The sequence below is a fragment of the Spea bombifrons genome, chromosome 1 (assembly GCF_027358695.1).
Source record: "Spea bombifrons isolate aSpeBom1 chromosome 1, aSpeBom1.2.pri, whole genome shotgun sequence".
NCBI lineage: Eukaryota > Metazoa > Chordata > Amphibia > Anura > Pelobatidae > Spea > Spea bombifrons.
The window spans coordinates 163,064,806-163,091,601 of record NC_071087.1 but is presented as its reverse complement, the minus strand read 5'-3'; the positions used below and the strand labels follow the sequence as shown (position 1 = coordinate 163,091,601).

At 42.8% G+C, this 26,796-nt stretch overlaps 1 protein-coding gene across 1 annotated transcript; it reads left to right on the top strand.

The window, feature by feature from the left end:
* The first annotated feature begins 967 nt into the window (after positions 1–967).
* LOC128472793 (von Willebrand factor A domain-containing protein 5A-like) lies at positions 968–26,368 on the top strand. Its single transcript, XM_053454750.1, has 19 exons — positions 968–1,082; positions 10,994–11,052; positions 12,284–12,486; positions 12,885–13,107; positions 13,752–13,921; positions 14,866–14,980; positions 16,134–16,303; positions 16,880–16,968; positions 17,295–17,439; positions 18,016–18,095; positions 18,186–18,300; positions 18,755–18,907; positions 19,985–20,088; positions 20,550–20,809; positions 23,091–23,150; positions 24,442–24,564; positions 25,088–25,242; positions 25,459–25,585; positions 26,280–26,368. The coding sequence occupies exons 2-19, from the start codon at positions 11,007–11,009 to the stop codon at positions 26,357–26,359; spliced, it is 2,418 nt and encodes an 805-aa protein (XP_053310725.1). The 5' UTR covers positions 968–1,082; positions 10,994–11,006; the 3' UTR covers positions 26,360–26,368.
* Positions 26,369–26,796: the final 428 nt, after the last annotated feature.

Here is a 26,796-nt window from a genome sequence, read left to right as displayed (position 1 = left end):
CAAATAAACAAATTGTGCTAAATGTGCACACGAGTAACCCGGTGACATGACAGTGAACGTCTGAGTGAAACTTTGAACCTTCCGGCAGATCGGCCCCACCCGGCCCCACCTGGTCTGCCGGTTTTTCCTGCTGTAAAGACTAAAACCTTAATAAGTCGTTGGTCTCGTCTTAGATTCAGGAGCCGTATGTCTATCCCATGCATGTTTAATCCCCTCACTGTATTACCCTCTGCCACTTCTGCCGGGTGTCTGCTCCATGTATCTACCACCCTCTCTGTAAATAATAAATCATTACGGAAATCACATGTGCACCAAAAAGCTTTTATTAAGGCTAAATATCAATTCTCTGTATCCAAAGAGGTTCTGCAGCATCTGAGAAATAAAATCAGGGGCAGGGAACATATATTTACCCTAACTACACGTCAGCTTTGGTGACACCCTCACGTGTGTGCTGTGTGGACACGCATCTGGTGCTGCTCCAACAAGACAGTGAACATGTTACCTTTGGCCTGTTTTATAAAAATAAAAAAAGGACTGCCAAGCATCATGGGAGTTGTAGTCCACAGCAGCTGGAAAACCTATTCCTACCCCAAAAGTCCCAGCAGAGGTGGCGCAGCCATACAAGCAGATTAGCCCCGTTGGTCTGAGGGCCCCTGAGTTTTAAACCGTGTTTTTCACTTGCTTGTCTATTATTTAAAATACTCTTTGTATCTCTTTCTTAAACTTGTGATTATTGTGTTACTTGGTTTACATATAATTATCGTTTAAATCTCGTGTACTCCGGGTTTCATTCTTCTAAATGCTGTGTCCTAGGGACAGCCCCTGCCCCTGCCCCCGGCTCTGCCCCTGCCCCGACTCTGCCCCGGCTCTGCTTCTGCCCCTGCCCCTGCTTCTGCCCCCGGCTCTGCTTCTGCCCCTGCCTCTGTCTCTGCCCCTCCCCGTATCTGCCTCCCTGTTAATACAAGCAGTTCCAGTAAGCGACCGGGCAGCTGTTTGTGGAAACTCCCTCTTGTGTTGTTCTTGCAGGTCAGAGTCGGTCAGATCAGGAGGAAGAGAAAATCCAAGAGTAAAGAGTAAAGAAGGTAGGTGCAAGGGGGGGTAAAACAGGTTACAGGGCAAGAGTGGCAAACAGCGGGGGCAGATCACCGAGCAGGATTCAGGGGGCAGCTGGGGGTCGGTATCATGCCGGGGGGGCAGAATACGCAGTTACCGGAAGGGTACGATCCTTCTGCAGCTCCGGCAGCATCACCGATCAAAATATCATATCTGCCAGCTCTCCCGAATCACAAGGGGCTGGGTGCTGAATTACGCTTAACAGCCCCTCTTGGAACGGGTGTATCGGGATTCGTAGTCCTCGTTCCGCGCTACACACTGCGAATGTGTAACGGCATGAAGTTGTTAACCCAATGGTTGCCAAAGCGGCTGGGACATTGCAGTCTGCAGGTGGTTCCGCCCTTCCAGCAGTGAAATGAGTTAATATATTAACGTCCGGCAGAAATAATCCCACAGCGGCCGTGATGATGTCATCGCAAGCTCGCTGTCGGCCGGCACCTGCTCATCTCTTACTGATGAATCAAGTGATAACTGGACGTGTCGGATAATGTCTTAAAGTTCAAAGGACGTCTGTATATTTATAGAATTTCTAACGATTTAGGACACAAAGGAATGTAAGTCCCATAACGGGTAGATTTCACGGCAAATTCCTCTTTATTTAGCCCGGGACTGGCGGGATTTGTAGGATCCAGTGGATCACACGGGATCACACGGGTAAACATGTGTATCATATACAGCGACACATTTACCCCAGCCGTTCTCTCACCGTCCCTTGCTGCATGATGATGTCATAAATCAGCACGTCCCGCATAGCACCTATTACTATATCCTATGGAGGCTGCGCTGACGGGCCGGTTCAGTCAATTAAGAGGACAATCGGACCCCAGTTATTTCCACGCACAAAAGTGGGTGACAAGTAATCCCTAAACCAACATTCCCTGACCACGCGATTAACCCCTCCGCGTCGCTCTTTGCTGGGTACGAGTTCTGCTCCGGGGGTAACTTTAATTCAATTAGAGAATTTGATAGAAAAGACCCGTTTTATTGAATAAGCGAGCGCGTTATTGAAGTTTTTTGCTCTAGAGGCTATTGTGGGGGTAAAGATATGCAGAGAGAAGGCGAAGGTGAACTGTTGGGGTTTTACCCCAGTCTCGAGGTCAATGGGGCAGATTCTCGGGGTCACGCAGTCTGGGGCCGACTCCTTTGTACTCATCGCTAATGCTGCCTGAGAATCCCGATTGGTGCTTTTCTCCCTGCTATATCTCAGATGAAACCCCTGCTTGAATACAGGTGACTTCATTCAGAATATCTTCATTCGCCATCTAATACAACAGATTTGGACTGTTAAAGGGTTAATATTTAAAGTACCTCCCTTGCAAAGTTCCCAGGAACCGCATTGGGAGGAGAACCTGCCCCAGGTTGTGCAAACAGCGGGTCGCCAGATCTTCCCCCCCCACCCCAAACTCCTCTCCGGTGAATCATGTCTGACTCGGCCAACGGCAATGAGGCGGCCCAAACATTTCCGCGGAAGGATTAGAGGCACAAACCACTTGCCACCGGCTATTAGAAAGACTTGGCCGCCATCCAAATGATAAATCAGTAGCGGTTACTTGATAAATTCCAACATTAAATCGATCAAATCCTTTGTTTTTCCTTACGAGCAGCGCTTGGTTCTTTTATAACTACATTTTTAGGTTTAATGTTATGCTTATATAGTATTAGGTCACTAAAACGGTGTCTCTGAGTTCTCTCATTGGCTGGTCTGTAGCTTCCTGTAACCGGCTGCTAGCTATTGGCTGATGTAGCCCCCATAAGAAAGACCCCTACGGGTTGTGCTTACGGCTGTAACAACACATTTGTAAAACAACCAACCATATAGCAGTATGGGACGGCCACAGAGGCCTCTCTTTTATGGAAAATGATTTACGTAAATCAGAAGAATGGTCGAGATTAAGACAGCTGCAGTTTAACGTTGATAAATGTAACATTACGCACTTGGGACATAAAAATCCCAGTGCAGGATATAGCACTGGGGACATGGTTCTGGCAGTGATAGCGGAAGAGAGGGACTAAGGAGTCGTTATTTCTGATGACTTAAAGTTAAGCAGCTCAAAAAGCAAGCCGGGTGAATGGATTTAACAAAGAACAGGAGGGAAGTTTAGTTCAAAGTAGGAGAAAAGTTACAAAAGACCAGATTCTAACACAAGCGGGGCAGAGACCAGCGACTGATTCCTTGGTTTTGAGTAGTGGGAGTGTTTAGCCCTTCAGATATTTAATGACGCAGGACGTGTATTGTTGGGGACATATTACACCAAACACCCTGCCCATTGCCTGGGGGCTGAAGGGAGGACATTTTAAATTTTTTTTAAAATCCATCCATCAGAGTGAAGCAGAGAATACGGATACGGGGCGGTGACAAGAAGCGTGTGATTTAGTAAGATGAAGGGAGGCGTAGCGTATCACCCTGATACAAATATAAAAGTGGGCGTCTCGGAGAGAGCCCCGCCATCCCGTGCTTATAGGTCCAATAAACACTAAAAAAGTAAAACGCGGGGAGTTTGGTGTGGGTCGCACAACCCATAAACTCCAGGGGCCTCTGCTTCGCCTTCTGAGACATTTATGCATACAGTATATATACAGTCTGAATTGTATATTATTCACTTGAGTTGGGCTTAGTGGATTAAAGATGCTGTCGTGCGGCTAAGCATCAGGGGAGGGCTGGCAACATCTGGCCCGAGGGGCAGATCAAGCCGAGTGGCCCCCCAGCACCTTGTGCCCACCCGCCCAACTAACACATACCTTTACACACTCACCCAAACACTCGAACATTCACACTCCAACACACGTACACACGTACACATACACACATACACGGACACTCCTGACACCTCCCGCATCCGGGGGGGCAGGAGTAAGAAGACGACGGCAGACAGCTTCTTTATCGGGGAAATCCAAAGATGAATGTCTTCGTATTATTTTATATTTTTTCTTCCCCAAAACACGCCGGTCAAAGACAGATGACCGTTTTATCTGGCAGATCCGGTATCTCTCGGCATGTGACTCGCCTCCGAACATTCTTTCTAATGACTCATTCTAACAGGCATTCTATTCTTCCTCGCCAAACAACATTCTAGGTAAATACGCTTTGTTTTGCTGCACCCCGAACGAGCTTAAATAGATCAAAAAGTATAAAAGAGCAGCGCTGACATTTAACTTACTTTCTAAAAGTTTGTGTTTTGCGTCTAGTTTTTTTTTGCCATCTGTTAGACATTAAACGTATTTTGTGCATTTGTAGCAAGTAACAGAAACAGAATCTGCCGGCAGATCAGACTCATCCGGCCCCCGTCGAGTCTAATGAGCTCTTTCCTCTCCTCTTGATCTATACATTTGCTTTTAGATTTTGTTAACACAATATATGGTACATGGACAAAAGTATTTGGACACCTGACCATTACATCAACAGGGACTTTGAAGACATCACATTCTAAATACACAGACATTAATATGAAGTCACCCCCCTTTGCAGATATAACGGCTTCCGTTCTTCTGGGAAGGATTTCCTACAAGATTTTGGGGAGTTTCTGTGGGATTTTTGCCCGTTCATCCAGTAGAGGGTTTGTGAGGTCCGGCGCTGATGTTGGACGAGACCCCCGGCTCACAATCTCCGTTCCAGTTTGGGGAAACCCTTTTCTATCCGAGCGTGACTGTGGTCCTGGCGCAAAAAGCGAGCTCCAGAAGGGACGTACTAAACAGCATATTGGGGATGATGGGATGATGAGATGATTGGCTGCAATACTCAGCACTATCAATAGGTGTCAGTATACTTTTTACACTCATGGTAAATCAAAGTATGTTCTTTTTGGTAGTTCTTGATACTAATTTGCAACGAATACATTGCAAAAAGAAGCTGCAAATGTTTAACTGTTTACTTGCTGAAATATATACAGTTTTATAAAGGAATCATGGTAAATTCTATAGAAATAATAGAAACATTTTAAGTAATCAACATATTGATATAATATGGTACATGTATGTGCAAACACCATATTTTACCTGTTTTGATTGGCACAATATGGGAATATATATTATTATTATTTTTACATGGGGATTATGGGTGGAATATTATAGTTACACATGCTAAGGAACATATTTCACCCATTTCTGATAAGAATATGGGTATACTCATTTTTTTACATGGGGAATATTGCTGGAATATTATAGTTACACATGCTAAGGAACATATTTGACCTGTTTTTGATAAGAATATGGCTATAAATATTTTTTTACATGGGGAATATGGGTGGAATATTATAGTTACACATGCTAATGAACATATTTGACCCATTTCTGACAAGAATATGGGAGTATTATTATTTTTATATGGGGATTATGGGTGGAATATTATAGTTTCACATGCTAAGGAAAACATTTGACCCGTTTCTGATAACAATATGGGTATAATTATTTTTTTACATGGGGATTATGGGTGGAATATTATAGTTACACATGCTAAGGAACACATTTGACCTGTTTTTGATAAGAATATGGCTATAAATATTTTTTTACATGGGGATTATGGGTGGAATATTATAGTTACACATGCTAAGGAACATATTTGACCCATTTCTGATAAGAATATGGGTATAATTATTTTTTTACATGGGGATTATGGGTGGAATATTATAGTTATACATGCTAAGGAACATATTTGACCCATTTCTGATAAGAATATGGGTATAATTATTTTTTTACATGGGGATTATGGGTGGAATATTATAGTTATACATGCTAAGGAACATATTTGACCCATTTCTGATAAGAATATGGGTATAATTATTTTTTTACATGGGGATTATGGGTGGAATATTATAGTTACACATGCTAAGGAACATATTTGACCCATTTCTGATAAGAATATGGGTATAATTATTTTTTTACATGGGGATTATGGGTGGAATATTATAGTTACACATGCTAAGGAACATATTTGACCCATTTCTGATAAGAATATGAGTATAATTATTTTTTTACATGGGGATTATGGGTGGAATATTATAGTTACACATGCTAAGGAACATATTTGACCTGTTTCGGATAAGAATATGGGTATACTCATTTTTTTACAGGGGGATTATGGGTGGAATATTATACTTACACATGCTAAGGAACACATTTGACCTGTTTTTGAAAAGAATATGGGTATAATTATTTTTTGACATGGGGATTATGGGTGGAATATCATGGTTACACATGCTAAGGAACATATTTGACCTGTTTCGGATAAGAATATGGGTATACTAATTTTTTTTACAGGGGGATTATGGGTGGAATATTATAGTTACACATGCTAAGGAACACATTTGACCTGTTTTTGATAAGAATATGGGTATAATTATTTTTTAATCCCCATGTAAAAAAATATTTATAGCCATATTCTTTTAGAAAAAGGTCAAATGTGTTCCTTAGCATGTGTAACTATAATATTCCACCCACAATCCCCATGTAAAAAAAAAATAATTATACCCATATTGTTATCAGAAACAGGTCAAATATGTCCCTTAGTATGTGTAGCCATGATATTCCACCCATAATCCCCATGTAAAAAAATATTATACTCATATTCTTATCAGAAATGGGTCAAATATGTTACTTGGCATGTGCAACTATAATATTCCACCCATAATCCCCATGTAAAAATAATAAAATGCCCATATTCTTATCAAAAATGGGTCAAATTTGTTCCTTGGCATCTGCAACCATGATATTCCACCCATATTCCCCATGTAAAAAAATATTATACCCATATTCTTATCAGAAATTGGTCAAATGTGTTAGTTAGCATGTGTAACTATGATATTCCGCCCATAATCCCCATGCAAAAATAATAATACTCCCATATTCCTATTGGAAAAAGGTCGAATTTGTTCCTTGGCATGTGTAACTATAGTATTCCACCCATATTCCCCATGTAAAAAAATATTATACCCATATTCTTATCAGAAACGGGTCAAATGTGTTCCTTAGCATGTGTAACCATGATATTCCACCCATAATCCCCATGTAAAAAAATATTTATAGCCATATTCTTATCAAAAACAGGTCAAATATGTTCCTTAGCATGTGTAACCATGATATTCCACCCATAATCCCCATGTAAAAAAATATTTATAGCCATATTCTTATCAGAAACAGGTCAAATATGTTCCTTAGCATGTGTAACTATATTATTCCACCCATAATCCCCATGTAAAAATAATAATACTCCCATATTCTTATCAGAAATGGGTCAAATATGTTCCTTAGCATGTGTAACTATAATATTCCACCCATAATCCCCATGCTAAAAATAATAATACTCCCATATTCCTGTCAGAAAAAGGTAAAATTTATTCCTTGGCATATGTAACCATGATATTCAACCCATAATCCCCATGTAAAAATAATAATAATATTCCCATATTCTTATCAGAAATGGGTCAAATGTGTTCCTTGGAATGTGAAACTATAATATTCAACCCATAATCCCCATATAAAAATAATAATACTCCCATATTCTTATCAAAAATGGGTCAAATATGTTCCTTAGCATGTGTAACTATAATATTCCACCCATAATCCCCATGTAAAAAAAATAATTATACCCATATTCTTATCAAAAACAGGTCAAATGTGTTCCTTAGCATGTGTAACCATGATATTCCACCCATAATCCCCATGTAAAAAAATGAGTATACCCATATTCTTATCCGAAACAGGTCAAATTTGTTCCTTGGCATCTGTAACCATGATATTCAACCCATAATCCCCATGTAAAAATAATAATTTTCCCATATTCTTATCAGAAATGTGTCAAATGTGTTCCTTAGCATGTGTAACTATAATATTCCACCCATAATCCCCATGTAAAAAAATTAGTATACCCATATTCTCGTCAGAAATGGGTGAAATATGTTCCTTAGCATGTGTATCTATAATATTCCACCCATATTCCCCATGTAAAAAATATTTATAGCCATATTCTTATAAAAACAGGTCAAAAGTGTTCCTTAGCATGTGAAACTATAATATTCCACCCATAATCCCCATGTAAAAAATAATTATACCCATATTCTTATCAGAAACGGGTCAAATATGTTCCTTAACATGTGTAACTATAATATTCCACCCATAATCCCCATGTAAAAATAATAATACTCCCATATTCCTGTCAGAAAAAGGTCAAATTTGTTCCTTGGCATCTGTAACCATGATATTCAACCCATAATCCCCATGTAAAAATAATAATACTCCCATATTCTTATCAGAAATGGGTCAAATATGTTCTTTAGCATGTGTAACTATAATATTCCACCCATATTCCCCATATAAAAATAATAATACTCCCATATTCTTATAAAAAATGGGTAAAATATGTTCCTTAGCATGTGTAACTATAATATTCCACCCATATTCCCCATGTAAAAAAATATTTATAGCCATATTCTTATCAAAAACAGGTCAAATATGTTTCTTAGCATGTGAACTATAATATTCCACCCATATTCCCCATGTAAAAATGATTATACCCATATTCTTATCGGAAACAAGTCAAATATGTTAGTAAACATGTGTAACTATAATATTCCACCCATAATCCCCATGTAAAAATAATAATACTCCCATATTCCTTTCAGAAAAAGGTCAAATTTGTTCCTTTGCATCTGTAACCATGATATTCAACCCATAATCCCCATGCAAAAATAATAATATTCCCATATTCTTATCAGAAATGGGTCAAATGTGTTCTTTAGCATGTGTAACTATAATATTCCACCCATATTCCCCATGTAAAAATAATAATACTCCCATATTCTTATCAAAAATGGGTAAAATATGTTCCTTAGCATGTGTAACTATAATATTCCACCCATAATCCCCATGTAAAAAAATATTTATAGCCATATTCTTATCAAAAACAGGTCAAATGTGTTCCTTAGCATGTGTAACCATGATATTCCACCCATAATCCCCATGTAAAAAAATATTTATAGCCATATTCTTATCAGAAACAGGTCAAATATGTTCCTTAGCATGTGTAACTATATTATTCCACCCATAATCCCCATGTAAAAATAATAATACTCCCATATTCTTATCAAAAATGGGTCAAATATGTTCCTTAGCATGTGTAATTATAATATTCCACCCATAATCCCCATGTAAAAAAATGAGTATACCCATATTCTTATCCGAAACAGGTCAAATTTGTTCCTTGGCATCTGTAACCATGATATTCAACCCATAATCCCCATGTAAAAATAATAATATTCCCATATTCTTATCAGATATGGGTCAAATGTGTTCCTTGGCATGTGAAACTATAATATTCCATCCATAATCCCCATGTAAAAATCATAATAATATATATTCCCATATTGTGCCAATCAAAACAGGTAAAATATGGTGTTTGCACATACATGTACCATATTATATCAATATGTTGATTACTTAAAATGTTTCTATTATTTCTATAGAATTTACCATGATTCCGTTATAAAACTGTATATATTTCAGCAAGTAAACAGTTAAACATTTGCAGCTTCTTTTTGCAATGTATTCGTTGCAAATTAGTATCAAGAACTACCAAAAAGAACATACTTTGATTTACCATGAGTGTAAAAAGTATACTGACACCTATTGATAGTGCTGAGTATTGCAGCCAATCATCCCATCATCCCATCATCCCCAATATGCTGTTTAGTACGTCCCCTCCAGAAAGACATGGTGGGATGAGTTTGGGGAGGAAGAACTTGAGCCGCCACACAGGGGGGTTATGGGAAATTATCGTTTGTGAGTTTAAATTTATCCTACCGACTCTGATTGTAAAGCGCTATGGAATATGCTGGCGATATATATATTAATGTAATTGAATAAAGTAATGGGGAGGGGGGATTTGCAAAAAAATGTCTTTGGTGGAAGTGACGTTTGGGATATGTAAATAAGTATAATGTAAAATCCGGACAGAAATCAAAGGGGGTTTTAGTTTTGGGTGCAGGGTTGTACGGTTGTGGAATTTACTTTATCTGATAATATCTTATCTAGAACTCAAACAGAGTTTTTCCGTCCCAAAATGCAGCTTCCCCACAGTGTGAGCAGCCAGACCAAAGAAGCTGATCACAGAGCAGGGGATAGAGAGAGAGCCCTGAAAATTCGCTAGACAAGGGCAGTTGATCACAGAGCAGCTGCCTGAGGAGAGTGTAAATTCGCTAGACAAGAGCAGTTGATCGCCAAATAAGAGCGCGGTGTGAGGCACTTCTAGAAGGTTCTGCATATACTGTGTTTCTGTGTGTACTGTGTAATGAAATTTACGCACAAACAGCACTCTCAGGCACACAGGTCTACCACAGCACACGACTCTCAGCCACCAAGATCACTGTCAGACAGGAACATCACTGTTTCCCAGTCACCCCAGCTCACACTTAACCACTACTGCCACACACATCATTCTCAGCCACACCCTGCCACACACACACTATTATCAGCCACATAGGTTACATTCAGCCTCACAAAAGAGGCACCCCTACCCACACATAATTCTCAGGGGTAATACCATAATGCCAAGGGGTGACAACCCGACTCATCTACCGTGTTAAGATGACTGGGGGCCCGCAGGCTGCCCGCTTCTAAAGAGGGGCCCCTAACAATGATAGGCATCGTAACTCAGTGTAACGGACGAATCCCTGGCTGCCGAGTATAAATACGTTTTCTTTCCCAAGACCACTAAATCCCCTAAATTCCATTTTTTTTTCAAGAAAAGCCTCAGCTGGTGTCATCTGACTGCTTTTTACATCCTTTCTTAGCATGTATGCAGCGTGGGAATTGTGAGCTCTTCAAACCAGTAATAATGTGATATTTTGTTGGCTTTGATGTAATCCGCTTCTCCCCTGTGATCCCCTTGCAGATTAACGGAAATCATGTATCCCTGCTGCGGCCTCATCATCGTCTGCTCCAAGAAGCCAGGTGAGAGACCCGATCCTCCTGTGTCCCGGAATCGGCACAGATAATGCGTTAAATAAAGAATAATACGGTGCCGTTTTATATCAAACACAGCCATGAGGTGTTTAAAAACACTACAAAAAAGTTTTAAGTGACTGCATGACACTCATGTCTCATCTAAATCATCCTAGACCATGTGTCTCACTTTTTGTGGGACAGTCCTGACGGTCCTCACAGCCGCCCCGCTGTCCTATTTTTGTGGGAGATCCCCTGACCAGGCCAGGGAGCTGTAAGATCGATGGAGATCTGTGCCCCATTGCAGCTCCCACATGGCCACCTTGTGCAGCGGAGCACCGTAAGGTGGCTCTTTGAGTCAGATGGGCAGGAAGACTTGTGGCATGACCATAGGTCAAGAGGGCTCTAAGCGGATTCTTACTCTTCCAATAAGGTAGCGCCTCGTACAAATAAAAGCATGATAATGAAACCACATGCTCAGGCCGGTGGGGCATTTATGAGTCTTGCTCTAGGCTTTACCCAGGGTTGTGCTCCCAGCTGCCCCCTAGGACCCACAGCGAGGAATATGTCTTCTGTGACCTGACATCAGACCCCAATGCTTTGCCTCAGAAAGACACGTAGAGAGAGGGATATTGTGATCTCCCAAGCTGGCCAATTGAGCAGCAGCACCCTCGAGAGCCCAGTGGCCCCGTAGGATGATGTGCCTCCATTAACGCCACACCTGCTACAGCTTAATAAGGTGCAGAGCATTTAAGAAGGCTTATCCTGGCTTACATGTGCATCATCTATTTGTCCCGGCAAAGAGGAACCCCCCCCTTAAGTCACCAGGATGATGACCCTACCTGAAGGGCCACAGGGGATCATGATAACACAGCCAAGGACCGCTGCTGCCGAACACGGGATGATCCACCGGGTGGTATTGACTCGAGCAGTTCAGGGTTACGACGTATCTAACCCTATAAGTTATAAAATTGATAGCACGCCAACATAAGTAAAATAAATAACGTTTATTTGGTTGATAAAGGGTATAACATTGGGTGATATCTCTGTAACAGCGCAACGGAAACATTGTCTATTTTATTCTGTCTGTTACACCCTTATAATTTGTAATTTGCATGATTATCCAAACCTTAAAGAGATCATTGAATATCATGGAACATCTTAAAAAAGCATATCAAGATACAGATAACCCGTTTACCTGATGTGTTTCCACTCTTTAAAAAATATTTGTGTCCTGCAGTCCCTCTAAAGGGGATCTCGGTGGACGTCCAGGTGAAAGGCTTCGTGGCCGACGTATCTGCTACTCTGAAGTATAAGAACTCGGAGGAGAATGCGGTGGAAGCCGTCTTCGTGTTCCCCATGGATGACGACTCTGCCGTCTACAGCTTTGAGGCGACCGTGGAAGGGAAGAAGATTGTGGCAGAAATCCAGGAGAAGGAGCAGGTAACCCGAAGGAAAACCTTCACAAACAACCAGTATTAAAAATATCACTTTGAGTGTTTGTGGCCTTAAACGATGTGACGTATAGGAACGTTCCCCACCGCAACTCAATCAGACAGTGAATTGTTAAAGATCTTATCCCAGTGCTGCAAGTAATGTCCGTTTCTCTCATCCTCAAGACCTATCGTAGCTGTATTGATAAAATGTTCTCCTGGGACGATGTTGTACTGGCACTATTTATATATATAGTGTTTTCATGTCCCTTTATATCTACTTCAGATGTCCTGACCCTGATATTGACAATAGATAACAGTCAATGGACTCAATATATATCTTAAAATATAAATATCCTGGATATGGGGAAGAGTTCTGGTTTTCTCTTTGTCCCCCCCCCCCCCCAGGCTCATAAAACCTACGATGAAGCCATCAGCCAGGGCCAGCAGGCCTTCCTACTGGAGGAGGACAAGAGCTCCCGGGACATCTTCAGCTGCAGCGTGGGGAACCTGCTCCCGGGGCAGGAGGCGGAGGTGACTCTGTGCTTTGTGCGGGAGCTGCCGGTGGAGGCGGATGGAGCGGTGCGTTTTGTGCTGCCGGCCGTGCTCAACCCCAGATACACTCCAAAAGGTACTGAAATGTATAAGTTTTTGTGGTTACAAAATGTTTCAAATGGCACTCTCTCACCGTCAGAGTTACACACCGGATGCCTGCGGTCATACCGCCCTAAACATGCCTCATCTTACAAGCTCTGTTATCACGGTTAACCGCGGGACGCTGCCATTTAAAGGGAAAATGGGCAAGGAGCGGGTCATGTCAAGACCCGGAAAAGCGGTGCTTCACCCGGCAATCTCCATGTCAAACCCAGAAAAGCTAATATTTGTGGCAGAACCAGATTTATCTAATCAAAATGGTGTCCTGAAGTTCCGTGTCTTATTACTCTGCCTCACCCTTGTAAAGGCTGCCTGAGCCAATCAACAGCAATCAGAAAGTTAATAAAAGGGGAGAGATAACTTCATAGAAAAGAATTATCATCTAAATCGTGAGAGCAGGAATTTCAGACGGCTGCCCCCACATCAGATGGGGATTTTATATATACATATTGCTTATATTAATAAGTAAACCATTATATAGGTTTATCTAGTATGTATTGCTGTAGGATTTGGACAAAGGTCAGTTGCCACGGCTACGTTCAGCTGTATTTGTCATATTTTTACTTCCTGTTTATTCTTTTACCTTTATTTGTTCAAATTTTTACCTTTATTTTTCTGTAGATCAAGAGTTAAGTGTTACCGCGAAACGCCCTCAGGTTCCTATTGGCCAGATCCCCTACACCCTGTCCTTGGATGCTCATTTCCAATCTGCATACGGGGTCACTAAGATTGAGTCAAACTGTGAGATCACCCCAATCGAGTACACCGACAGCGACAAGACTGCAGCCAAGGTACAGGAGCCAGCGTATCGCCATAATGAGTACATTTACTGACATAAAGGTTCATTTAAAAAATTATGAAAAGCTGTGGGAAGCCTCACGGTGAGAGCGCCTAATCCCCAGGGGCGGGAATTGTGCTATGCCACGCCTTCTCCCCACACAGGCCCCACCCACTCCCCGCTTCTTTCAATGTGATTTGAGTGCAGCTCGCCTCCACCCTTCTGAGAGAGAGGGTGAGCACCAGGGGGCCCTAGGAAGTTGGCAGGTATGGTCAGAAGACGTCAACGCCAAGACACGCACGTGGCTTAACTAGCCACGGAGACACAGTTTAGATTACAAAGCAGGTGGAAAATTGGTAATTTAAATTGTGTGTTTAGATAAATTGGATTTATTTATTCTAGAAAAAAAGGAGGAGCCTAAGGGGTTTCGTTATCGCGAGGTCTATATGAGGCCTTTGTAGGGAAAATCTTTACCCCGGACAGAGCAGATAACAAGAGGCTACCTAGTAAGATTAGAGGAGCCGCAATTTAATCTTAAAGAAAAGTATTTTTCTCAGTAAGGGCTGTAAGGCTCCGGAATACACTAGCTATGGGCGCGGTGAAAAGTGCCGCGGGGGCTTCGAAGAATAAACTGGGTTACATTTTAGTTATAAAGGGAGGCACATAGTTATTATGGGTATCGGCTGCCTAGGGAGTTGAACCAACTTGTGATCGGCCCAACAATTTTGTACTAGAATGACTTTTTATATAACCCCCCCATTACTTTTAGAAAGTCAATGTATGGGCAAACAAACATATAAATAATAAAGAGCAGCGTTGACTGCGCATGTTTAATAGAAAGGCATGCATTATTTATGATGATATGGATTACTCTCTATGGCCACGTTTAACTCACTGATTGCTGGGATCCTTCTCTCCCCATCGATCATTTTTCGTACCTGCCCTCCGTCCTCGCAGGTGTCCCTGGCCGCTGGCCACAAGTTTGAACGAGACGTGGAGCTCCTGGTTTATTACAACGAGGTGAACAAACCCAGCGTCACGTTGGAGGCCGGAGTTTCAGACGCCAAAGCGGGTATCCAGCAAATTTCTAGCATTCTGGTTTCAAAAATCCTACACATTTTTAATCACCGTGTCAGGGTCAGTGTAAGGTCAGGTAGGATTAGATATAGTTATAGGGTCTAGCAATGGCTTCATCTCACTGGGCCCTTGGGTGAGTATATCCACCAGGGGAATTATTACTAAAGGAGAACGCGGCAATAATAACCCCAAAAACAAGTCATATTGTAAAATCCGACGGCACCACCCGTTTAAAGCTGCTGTTCCACCTACTCTGCAGAATTTATCACTTTTAAAACTAATTTCAACGTTATAAGCGTCATTCCTAATACCGATGAATGTCCGTAATTTTTGTGTTTTTTTTATTTAATTAAACCCTCAGGTGAAGGAATAGATCTGCTGGGGTTTATTTGCTTAAAATAATTTTGAAATGAATGTTCTGTCTAAGTGGAACAGCACCTTTAACCAGACACATAGAGATTCATGTATCTATCAGGCCGAGACTTGCAGGAAAGGGTTAACAGACGTCCCCCTCCGACTCCGCCCTCTTCCGCATATCTATTCTTCATTTCCTGTCCTTTAGAGAATGCTCAGAGGGGAAGTCGCTTTGTCTCCATGGAGACCAATAACATAGATTCCTTCCCATCTGTTAAGTATCCCATGTGCCGCACTCCCGTCAAAATATTAAAAAAAAGTTGGAGCCGACCCTGCATAATGCATAGTTTATTTAGCGAATTTTAAGAATTCTCATTCATTCAACTATTTTAAAGGGACGCGGCAGCCACCATATGTGCTTTAATCCGTGTGATAGCTGAGTGGTCCCTTTAAATTGTTGAGATGTTGGGGGTACCTGTGGCTGATACGACCTCTCCCAGTAGAGGGAGCTCCTCTCATAGATTATGTAAACCTTCCCTGGGTGGAGGTGAGATGTCAGTTTAATGAAATCCAACTTTGTGCCTGGTTATCCTCCCCAGAGATGAGATTAAAGCCTCACTCCCCCTCCCCCATCACCTGATTTCCCCCGCGCAGACATTTGGTTCAACTGGAGGTTTTTTTCTTTAAATTCTTTCCATTTTGACGCTTATTCTATAAAAAGAAAATAGTGATTGTGCAGTAACAGTATATCTCCTCCTCCTTTATAACCCCCTTTTATTTTTTTCTTTTTAAAGGGTCTGTGATGGCCGATCCGGTTGTCATGTTAAATTTCTACCCCAGTTTCCCGAAGTCACAGGAGACGTCCAACTGCGGGGAGTTCATTTTCTTAATGGACAGGTCTGGCAGTATGGAGTGCAGCATGAATTCGAAACCAGGTGCGCCACAACGTATCCAGAGCGCAAAGGTAAGCAGGTATAACTTAAACATGGGAATGTAGATACTGCTGGAAGCCTCCGAACATACGCTGACCACCTGAATTCATACCCCCCAAGACCCTTAACCGAAATCCCAACAATAAGACTGAGGAGACATTAACAGCTGCTGTCATCGGCATACCTGGGAATGCTCCGGGTCAACACCCCAATCCTCCGGGTCGCAGGAGCGGGGTCTTGACACGCCCCACACCTTGTACCGCCTCACATAACCTGCCCATCGCGTAACAACTCCAGGTTAAGAGAGATGGAGGATCTGGAACACTTTTACTTTATAGTAAGGAAAATGGACACGGCCATGTTGATCTGAGAGAAAATGTAGTTTTTAGTTGATACCCTTTATTGGCCCAACATTAAAGTTACATAAGCTTTCAGGACCTTTCAGGACCTCTTTTTCAAATGGAATGGCAAACTAAGTTGGGACATTTTTTATCAGTTGTAGTTTTTGCCCCATAATATCATGCTTTCCGACAGCAGTTCACGTTCTGTTATCTGATCCCCGATCTACTAAGCACCTTATATTAATATATATTAATCTACCCTTTCAGGAAACGCTGATCGTTTTGTTAAAGAGTTTACCCCTCGGCTGCTACTTCAATATTTTTGGATTCGGATCCCATTTCGAGTCTTTCTTTCCGTAAGTGAAAACGTTGGTAACATCATTTTAGCGTAATTCATTGTAGGAGCGTTTTATTACATCACATTATCAGGGCCCTGGTCTTCTGAGCTTACAATCTATGAAGCATAATAGATTTATTCGGTTATAAAGGTAACCGAGACTCCCAGTAATGTCCGGTTAATGATGTCTGGGTCTCCAAACTAATGGTCGAGGGTGTCTATTATCCGGAAACTGAGCCATAAGTCCGTGTTTGCAGTAGATATATATATATATATATGTATATGTATGTATGTATGTATGTGTATATATAGTATATATAATATAGTATTTATTCCACTCTTCAGGGAAAGCATTGAGTACACTCAGGAGTCGATGGAGATGGCGCTGCAGAAAGTCAAAGAGATGGATGCTAACTTTGGAGGGACAGAAATCTTACTGCCGTTGAAGAAGATCTTCAAGACGGGCTGCAGACCAGACCACCCAAGACAGGTAAGAGACGCCGTGGGAGACGGGTGGGTTCCGGCACGCGCTTCCATCCTATTGGACTCCGGTACATATATTTATATATAATGAAACATATCTATGTCCGTATTCTGCATATACTCCCTTGGGACGATCTACTCCTGACCTTTGGAGAAGATCCAAGAACTTCGGTCCATAAGTGTCTCCTGCGCAGTCAGAGCTTTTCATCGCGTGCAGAAAAATATTAGAAACATTAAAAGTATTATTCCCATAGTGCTGACTTTTAATAATGATAAACACAGCCTCAGCTGGTATTCACATAAACACACACACACATATATATATATATATATATATATATATATATATATATATACCCGGCATATATGTATAATTCTTTTTATTTCACCTTATTTCTCATTGGTATCAAGTTCTCTACTCCAAGGTATTTGGTCGTCGATGTCTCACCATGATTTTTTACAAATGGAACCCAGAGTACGCAGTTACTGTTAAATCATGATAACTTGAGAAGTAACATTATAAACTCTCCGTTACATTATAAACCCGTGTCCCATGCGTGATGTGTGGCCTCTCCCTCCTCAGCTCTTCATCTTCACGGACGGAGAAGTTGGGAATACGAAGCAGGTGATCAGGGAGGTTCAACAGAACGCCAGCAACCACCGGTAATTATTACGCCGCTTCTCCTTCCAATCCCGCGAGTCTCATCGATCTCCGGCACGTACCTGTATCTCGCGCTGCCTGTCTCTCTGCAGATGTTTCACGTTCGGGATCGGCGAAGGCGCCTCCACGGCTCTCATTAAAGGCTTGGCCCGCGCCGGGAACGGGACCTTCGAGTTTATTTCTGGAGAAGACAGAATGCAGCCTAAGGTAAAATATAGCGAAATATCCCCACTACATCCCCACTACATCCCCATATGTAGGTTTAAAGGGGCCGTTCCACTTACATAGTCCATTCATTGCCCTCAGTAAACCTCACCAGATCTGTCATTTTGCTCTTTCTTCTGAGGAACACTTTTGACGCGGCTGCACAGTCATTTAAAAATACGTGTTTACCCGTCGTAATGTTAAATACAAAAGACTGCATTTGATCAGTGTAATCTCGAAATATAAAATTGGATCAAACTGATGGGTACGCTTGTTTTACGTATTTGAATTTTATTGAGTTGTTGTTATTTCAGTTTTTTTCTTGATTTACTAAAATAAATACTGTGTCTTCGTTCGATTTAAGGACTTTGGGTATTAGATGCTTTTCATGCCTTGCGGGAACCACGTTTCAAGCCTCCAGCTTACTTTATCGTTCCACCCAACTCTTTTTCCTTAGGCTCTGAAGGCCCTCAAACACTCCTTACAGCCGTCTGTGAAAGAAGTCGCCCTCAGATGGAGCCTTCCTCCGGGACTCGAGGCAGTTCCTCTGTCCAGAACCCCAAGCGCCATATTCCAGAGGGCCATTGTTTATGCCCAGCTGAAAGGAAAGGTGTGTGAGATCTGTGTGGCATCTGGATTCATGCCAGTTGGTTCATTTAGACCGGTTGTCCAAACCAAGTAGACCGGAGCTGGTCACAGTACCGGTCACAGTAAGTAAGTCAGCTTGACTGCTTCTCCAGCAGACCGGCGTTTACAAAGTTCCCGTCCTCTTTGGAGAAAATTAAACCCAACGAGTCCCAGAAACGAGCAGCTGGAGGGAATTTGGCTTGGGGGGGGCATCAACTGAATTTCCAGGCGATACCGTAAGTTCGTTTTGGGCTCCTGAAAAGACAGTTTGGAGGCAAAGTTACTCCTGAAAAGTGATGTTTCTGCCTCATAGCTGTCAGCGCATGAAGGTGACTGCCCTGCGCTTTCACCCTCGTACCCACAGAAGCACGTGAAAAAGTGAGCTCCTCGTGAAAACTTTCGTGGGATCTTTTTTTTTTTTTGAGTTTTGTTATAACACAAATTTGAGAAAAAATAAAAATTACATTTTAGGTCAAATTAAAAGGAACACTCCGGCCATCCTGTGCACTTTACTGATAGCTGAGCGGCCCCTTTAAATGTACACGTGGTCCCTGCGACACGTGTTATACTCCTCGCCAGTCAGCTCCAGAGCTAATTCCACAAACGGTAAAGGCAAGTACAACTATACCACCTGTGCGCATGCACAGAAAGTGTCTCCACTGACCGGTGCTTTTCTGCACTCATCGGTCTACGGAGAAGGTGCTATCAATAGATAGAAGCACTGTAGATCTGGAGCTGCAGCTTCTCCATAAAGTAAGCAAAATATTATTCTTTTTTAACTTTAATTATCCATATTACAGTGCAGAAAAGTACTTTTATAGCCATTTCTCGATGAGACTCATTTCTGAGACACTTTAACGTCGCAAGATCTCTGCGGAGGTCACAACTGAGGGCCAAAAACAATACGAAGCATCTTACTTCGCATAAGAGATATTATTGATCGATATAGCACCACCGTATTCCGCGGCGCTGTACACGCCGCATGTCCGCAGATCAGAGAGGGTGCGAGATCCTGTCCGGCGTTCATTCAGTGAATTGAACTATTTTTACTTTTTTTTAGGTGGATGAAGGCACCAAAGGAGAAGTTTGCCTGGAGTACAAATTTAAAGAGGACGTTTTCAAGAACGTTCTGGAGATTTCCTTCAGTGTCGGGAAAGCAGACCGGTACGACGACATTCTGCCAGGGGGAACTTTATTTAATGCCCCGGTTTTAACTGGTTTTAATACTTTTTTTTCGCAAAATACTTAAAAAACACGCCTCCCAAAATACAAAATGAAATAGAGGAATAGTTAATGATGTAAAAAAAATATCCGTGTCTTATTATAGTGATGTAATTCTGAGTCTGCCTATCCATCGAGTCGAGTGCCCTATACAAAAATAAAACGACAATCCGACCATCACAATATACAATGTTTTTCCAACAATCCCAGGTTTAGGAAGGGTTTTCTGCTGCTATGGTGACCATGATAAACACCATGGGGCAAACCGCCACATGATTAAAAGGTTTGGACTGAGTTTGCTCATTGAGAAGCAAATACGTTTAATGTCGTTTTATATGTGTTTGTTTTTTTAAACACCATTATTAACCCAATGAAATAAATAAGATCTGACATTTCTCCATCAGACCGACCGTCCACAGGCTGGCGGCCAAGGCTCTGATCTCGGAGCTGGAGAACGGGACAGACTCCGACTCGGAGGAGGCGAAGAAGAGGATCCTGGAGACCAGCGTCCAGTCCGGAGTCATCTCCTCGCTCACTGCCTACGTGGCCGTCAATAAAGACACCAAGAAGCCGGTGGAAGGTCCTCCGATGCGTCGGGACATCCCGGCTCCAGGTACGAGTGTATCAAGTCAAACAAACACAAGATCTGTGAGGGCATCTGCCTGTAGGAGAGCAGCTCCATCATTTACCTGACGCGTGCTTTTTAAAATGTACTTATTTTGTTTTGCATCTGTATAGGATCAAAAGAAAAATACATATACAGCACTGGGGGGTTATATTACTGTATACAGCGCTGGGGGCTCATATTACTGTATACAGCGCTGGGGGTTATATTACTGTATACTGCGCTGGGGGTTATATTACTGTATACAGCGCTGGGGGTTATATTACTGTATACAGCACTGGGGGTTATATGACTGTATACAGCACTGGGGGGTTATTACTGTATACAGCGCTGGGGGGTTATATTACTGTATACAGCGCTGGGGGTTATATTACTGTATACAGCGCTGGGGGGTTATTACTGTATACAGTGCTGGGGGTTATATTACTGTATACAGCGCTGGGGGGTTATATTACTGTATTCAGCGCTGGGCGTTATATTACTGTATACAGTGCTGGGGGTTATATTACTGTATACAGCGCTGGGGGTTATATTACTGTATACAGCGCTGGGGGGTTATATTACTGTATACAGCGCTGGGGGGTTATATTACTGTATACAGTGCTGGGGGGTTATATTACTGTATACAGTGCTGGGGGGTTATATAACTGTATACAGTGCTGGGGGGTTATATTACTGTATACAGCGCTGGGGGGTTATATTACTGTATACAGCGCTGGGGGTTGTATTACTGTATACAGCGCTGGGGTTATATTACTGTCTACAGCGCTGGGGGTTATATTACTGTATACAGCGCTGGGGGGGTTATATTACTGTATACAGTGCTGGGGGTTATATTACTGTATACAGCGCTGGGGGTTATATTACTGTATACAGTGCTGGGGGTTATATTACTGTATACAGCGCTGGGGGTTATATTACTGTATACAGTGCTGGGGGTTATATTACTGTATACAGTGCTGGGGGTTATATTACTGTATACAGCGCTGGGGGTTATATTACTGTATACAGCGCTGGGGGTTATATTACTGTATACAGCGCTGGGGGGTTATATTACTGTATACAGCGCTGGGGGGTTATATTACTGTATACAGTGCTGGGGGGTTATATTACTGTATACAGCGCTGGGGGGTTATATTACTGTATACAGCACTGGGGGTTATATTACTGTATACAGTGCTGGGGGGTGTTATATTACTGTATACAGCGCTGGGGGTTATATTACTGTATACAGCGCTGGGGGTTATATTACTGTATACAGCGCTGGGGGGTTATATTACTGTATACAGCGCTGGGGGTTATATTACTGTATACAGCGCTGGGGGGTTATATTACTGTATACAGCGCTGGGGGGTTATATTACTGTATACAGCGCTGGGGGGTTATATTACTGTATACAGTGCTGGGGGGTTATATTACTGTATACAGCGCTGGGGGTTATATTACTGTATACAGCGCTGGGGGTTATATTACTGTATACAGTGCTGGGGGGTTATATTACTGTATACAGCGCCGGGGGGGGGGTTATATTACTGTATACAGCGCTGGGGGTTATATTACTGTCTACAGCGCTGGGGGTTATATTACTGTCTACAGCGCTGGGGGTTATATTACTGTATACAGCGCTGGGGGTTATATTACTGTATACAGAGCGGGGGGTTATATTACTGTATACAGTGCTGGGGGTTATATTACTGTATACAGCGCTGGGGGGTTATATTACTGTATACAGTGCTGGGGGTTATATTACTGTATACAGCGCTGGGGGGTTATATTACTGTATACAGCGCTGGGGGTTATATTACTGTATACAGCGCTGGGGGTTATATTACTGTATACAGCACTGGGGGTTATATTACTGTATACAGCGCTGGGGGTTATATTACTGTATACAGCGCTGGGGGTTATATTACTGTATACAGCGCTGGGGGTTATATTACTGTATACATCACTGGGGGTTATATTACTGTATACAGCGCTGGGGGTTATTACTGTATACAGCGCTGGGGGTTATATTACTGTATACATCGCTGGGGGTTATATTACTGTATACAGCGCTGGGGGGTTATATTACTGTATACAGCGCTGGGGGTTATATTACTGTATACAGCGCTGGGGGTTATTACTGTATACAGCACTGGGGGGTTATATTACTGTATACAGCGCTGGGGGGTTATATTACTGTATACAGCGCTGGGGGTTATTACTGTATATAATGAGATAAAGGAGAAAGGGGTACTTGTCCCCAGGAATGTCTGTGGCTTTAGTTTTTGGATGTTATTTTCTGCACGTTAACCTGATATCGGTTATTTCTCCCCAGGTCTGATGCTTTGTTCGCCCCGTTTTATGAGGAGTCATTGCCTTGCACCCAATACACAGAGTGAGTTTGTGATAATTGTCGTTCTTACCCCGCAGCCTCCTTTCTGCCCCCTTCTGCTCTCCTTTTTTGATTGCACTGAAAGAAAAGGAAGGAAAGCATAATTTTATCATCTGAAGGCTGAAGCATTTTAACGTTTTTTCAGCATAATTCTGTTATTTAGTTTACGCACCCAAGTTCTGTTCATACGCAGACATCAAACACATTGTCACTGCCTCGTGTATAATAAGCGTGCGCAGCCACTGTAGTTTATCACTACTTCCAAATAAGATGTCCTGACGCCTTAAAGGGACACTCCAGCCATTAAAGGCACCTTAACGCGCATGATCGCCGCGCGGCCCCTTTACATTTTCCTGATCTCCATTTTGCAAACCATAAGAGATATTCTGCAGAATTCCAAACCATTGGCAAGAAAATTCAGACCCTGGATGTGGGGGGGGGGTGTCAGCTGCAGCAGCAGAGCTGACTCTTCTGTGTCCGGCGAGCGCTTTCATTTTCTATTATTTTTTCCTTTTTTTGAAGAATGCTTATTAAAGGGTTAATATATTTCTTTTCTTTAGTGGGGGTGCCATTTCCCCAACGTCATCTTCTAAAGTCCGTGGCATAAAATAAGACATTGCATAGGATTTGGAGGGCATCCAAGGGCCGAATTGCTCATTTACTCGGACCCGGGGTGTCTGAAATGCTTTGGGGGCCGTTGCAGAAGTGGGATCTGGGAAAGTTTTCTTTGGTTCTTGAAAGGGGTGCAAGGAATTGAGCGGGGGAGGGGCAGTAGGGGGGACCAGGCTTCTGGACATAAAAGAAAGAAGTGGGATCAGCGGCAACGTCCGAGTCTGACCAAGAATAGAGGGAGGAGAGTGGATTGGAGCGGGGGCTACGAGTGGAGGGGAGAAGCCTTACATTTAAGGAGAAGAGGGGATATAACAAAATAAGGTGAAACCATGATGAAGTTCGTTACCTGGGGGGGAGACCTCCGCCACGTCCCGGTCCGGGTTTCTTTTGTTAGGGGGGTTCTTGGCTGGGGAGGGAAAACGCGCGCCGGGCTCCTATGGCTCTCGTCTTTTCGGAAGAACTTTTGTAAACAGACACAACCCCCCGGAGATTATTAGGACAAAGGGACGGAACCCCCGTACCGACGCGCACACAGAACGGCCAATGTGCTGACGGCCCAATCTACCTGGCATGGGGTACCTGCCAGCACTGTGTATACTGCCGTTAGCGACCCGCCGGCGCGTATAACGCGTGAAATCAGATATGTGGCTTTTGTGACATCTGGCATTTTTTTTCCCAACAGTGAAGAGGTCGTGTAAAATGAGTATGAGCGGAGGGGCGCCCGGGATTTTGTATAACGCTGGGGCCCCCGTCATGAGGAATTTGCCCGGGTTTGGTTCTGGCGCCCCGGCCCCCGTGATGGAATGTGAGTTTGCGGTGATCAAACTTTTTTTTTTATACTAAATTCATATTTGTAAGACTTGTTTATGAATCAAATATAAAAAAAAAACCTATATTCAGTTTTAAATGTATAAAGATTATCCAAAATCATTTTTCTTACTATCTTTTAACCCCTACCAAACCACAACCCTAAGTCAGTCATTCCCCCACTAACTAACCCCCACCACACTAACTGTCCAACATGCATTAAGAATGATATATATATATATATATACATACATACATACATACACACATTAACCCCTTAGGGTCAGGTTAAAAATAAGTTTTTTTAATTTTTTAAACTTGCGTCTTGGTACTCAGAGATTCTCTGTCCCTCTCCAGCTCGCGATCACAAGTGTCACCTGACTGTATCCATGCATGTGATTGGCAGTCAGCTACAGCGGTGCTGGTGGGGCAGTTTTTACCCGTCAAGCAGATTGGATTGTGTAAACTTGTGTGATTTTATGTAATATTAATATTTGTTAAACTGTCTCCTCTTCTTCAAGGTGCTGTTGTTAGCAAAAAAAAAGACCGAGGGACCTCCGCTCTGTTGAACCTTATCTCCCTGCAGAACGCAGATGGCTCCTGGACCCTTAATTCCAAGCTGGCCGCCGTCCTGGGAGTAACAGAGAAAGCGATAAAGGAGAAGCAGCCAGCGCAGGTATTATTAACCCCTGCGTCAGCTCTGTTACGCTAGATATGATCCCTTCTCCCCTAATTCACAAGACGGGAACCTCTGTTCCTCCAAAGAGGGGAATACGTTTCCACTGTATCCACGGGGTGTTAATTCGCACGTTTTATCCCGCTGGACTTTATTGGGTAACGGTTAGCGTGGATCTGTATGAATTTGGTGTATTTAACCCCATTTTATCTCCAGGTTACCGATGATACGGTCTGGGGGACGGTGCTTGCCGTGATCTGGCTTCATGCCTCGTGCTCGGAGCAGAGAGACGAGTGGGAGCTCCTGGAAGGGAAGTCTCTGTCGTGGCTGAAATCCAGAGCAGGTATACAATAACAGCACAAATTGTGTTACTAACAACAGGGCACATAGGCCCCATGGGGCCGACCTCCTAGCGAGCATAGCGCCAGAAGCAAAGTCTTCTTTACCCCACGGTCATCCACTGCCGGGTACTGATGTCACGAGGAGGTCTCAGGTGAGGTGGGAGCTACGTGTAGGTGGGCATCAGGCAGCCCCCCATCTCGCCGGCAGGTTCTCCTCCTGCAGCATAAGTTTATGATTATTTTTCCTATCAAATACTCTTTTGGTGTCTCCTACGTCAGTCTGCTGGAACATTCCGTGTTCCTGGTGCTGAGTTTCGTTGGCTACTTGGAAACCTAGAATTTGCCGGCAGAGCAGTCCCGCTTGGCCCTTTGAGTAAAGACTCAAACCTTAAGCCGTTTGCTGACCCCATGCACGTTTAAATTGCCTTACTCTGTTTATCTCTACTACTTCTGCTGGGGGGCTCTTCCATTTATCTTCCACCCATCTACTTGTGTCACAACCCATGACATCACAGCACAGCCCATGAAATGTCGTAGTGGAGTTAATGGGCGAGAACTCTGTTATCCCCTGCTTCTGCCGCCTTTCTTGTTTTTACTTTCTTTCCAGTATTCCCAACCATCATCTTTTGCGCTGTCCTTCTGTCCTTCTGTCCTTCTGTCCGTAGTCTCTAAACGCCCTCCGCTAACTTCTTGCAGGATCTTCCTTGAGCTCGTTGGTTAACGCCGCCAACGAGCTGCTGGGGTCTTCGGTGGATCCCAAAGTTCTCGGCCTGTGAAAAGGAAGAGTCGAAAAACCAAACAGAATTAAAAAAAAAACAAGACTTTACCTCCTGAAAACCGGAAAAAATGTCATTTCAGGACGATCCTTGTGCTCTTGTATTTGTTTCTTTGTTTCTCTTCTCAATCCAGCGCCAAAGGAGAATGGATCCTTTCTGCCGGGTAACGTCTTACCCAAACGTTACCCAATCGTTACCAATACGTTACCCAAACGTTACCCAAACGTTACCCAAACGTTACCCAAATGTTACCCAAACGTAGGAAATGTTGAAGTATTTAATCTGCTTATTTTTATTGGCATAAAACTAGATAATAGCATTAACTTGCGATCTTTGCCCGATATAATTGTTTGTAAAGTGATTTATAAACGGAGGGATCTCTGCTGCCGCTTGGGCTGCGGTTTATACAACACTTGCCGGTTGCTCTATAACAAAAT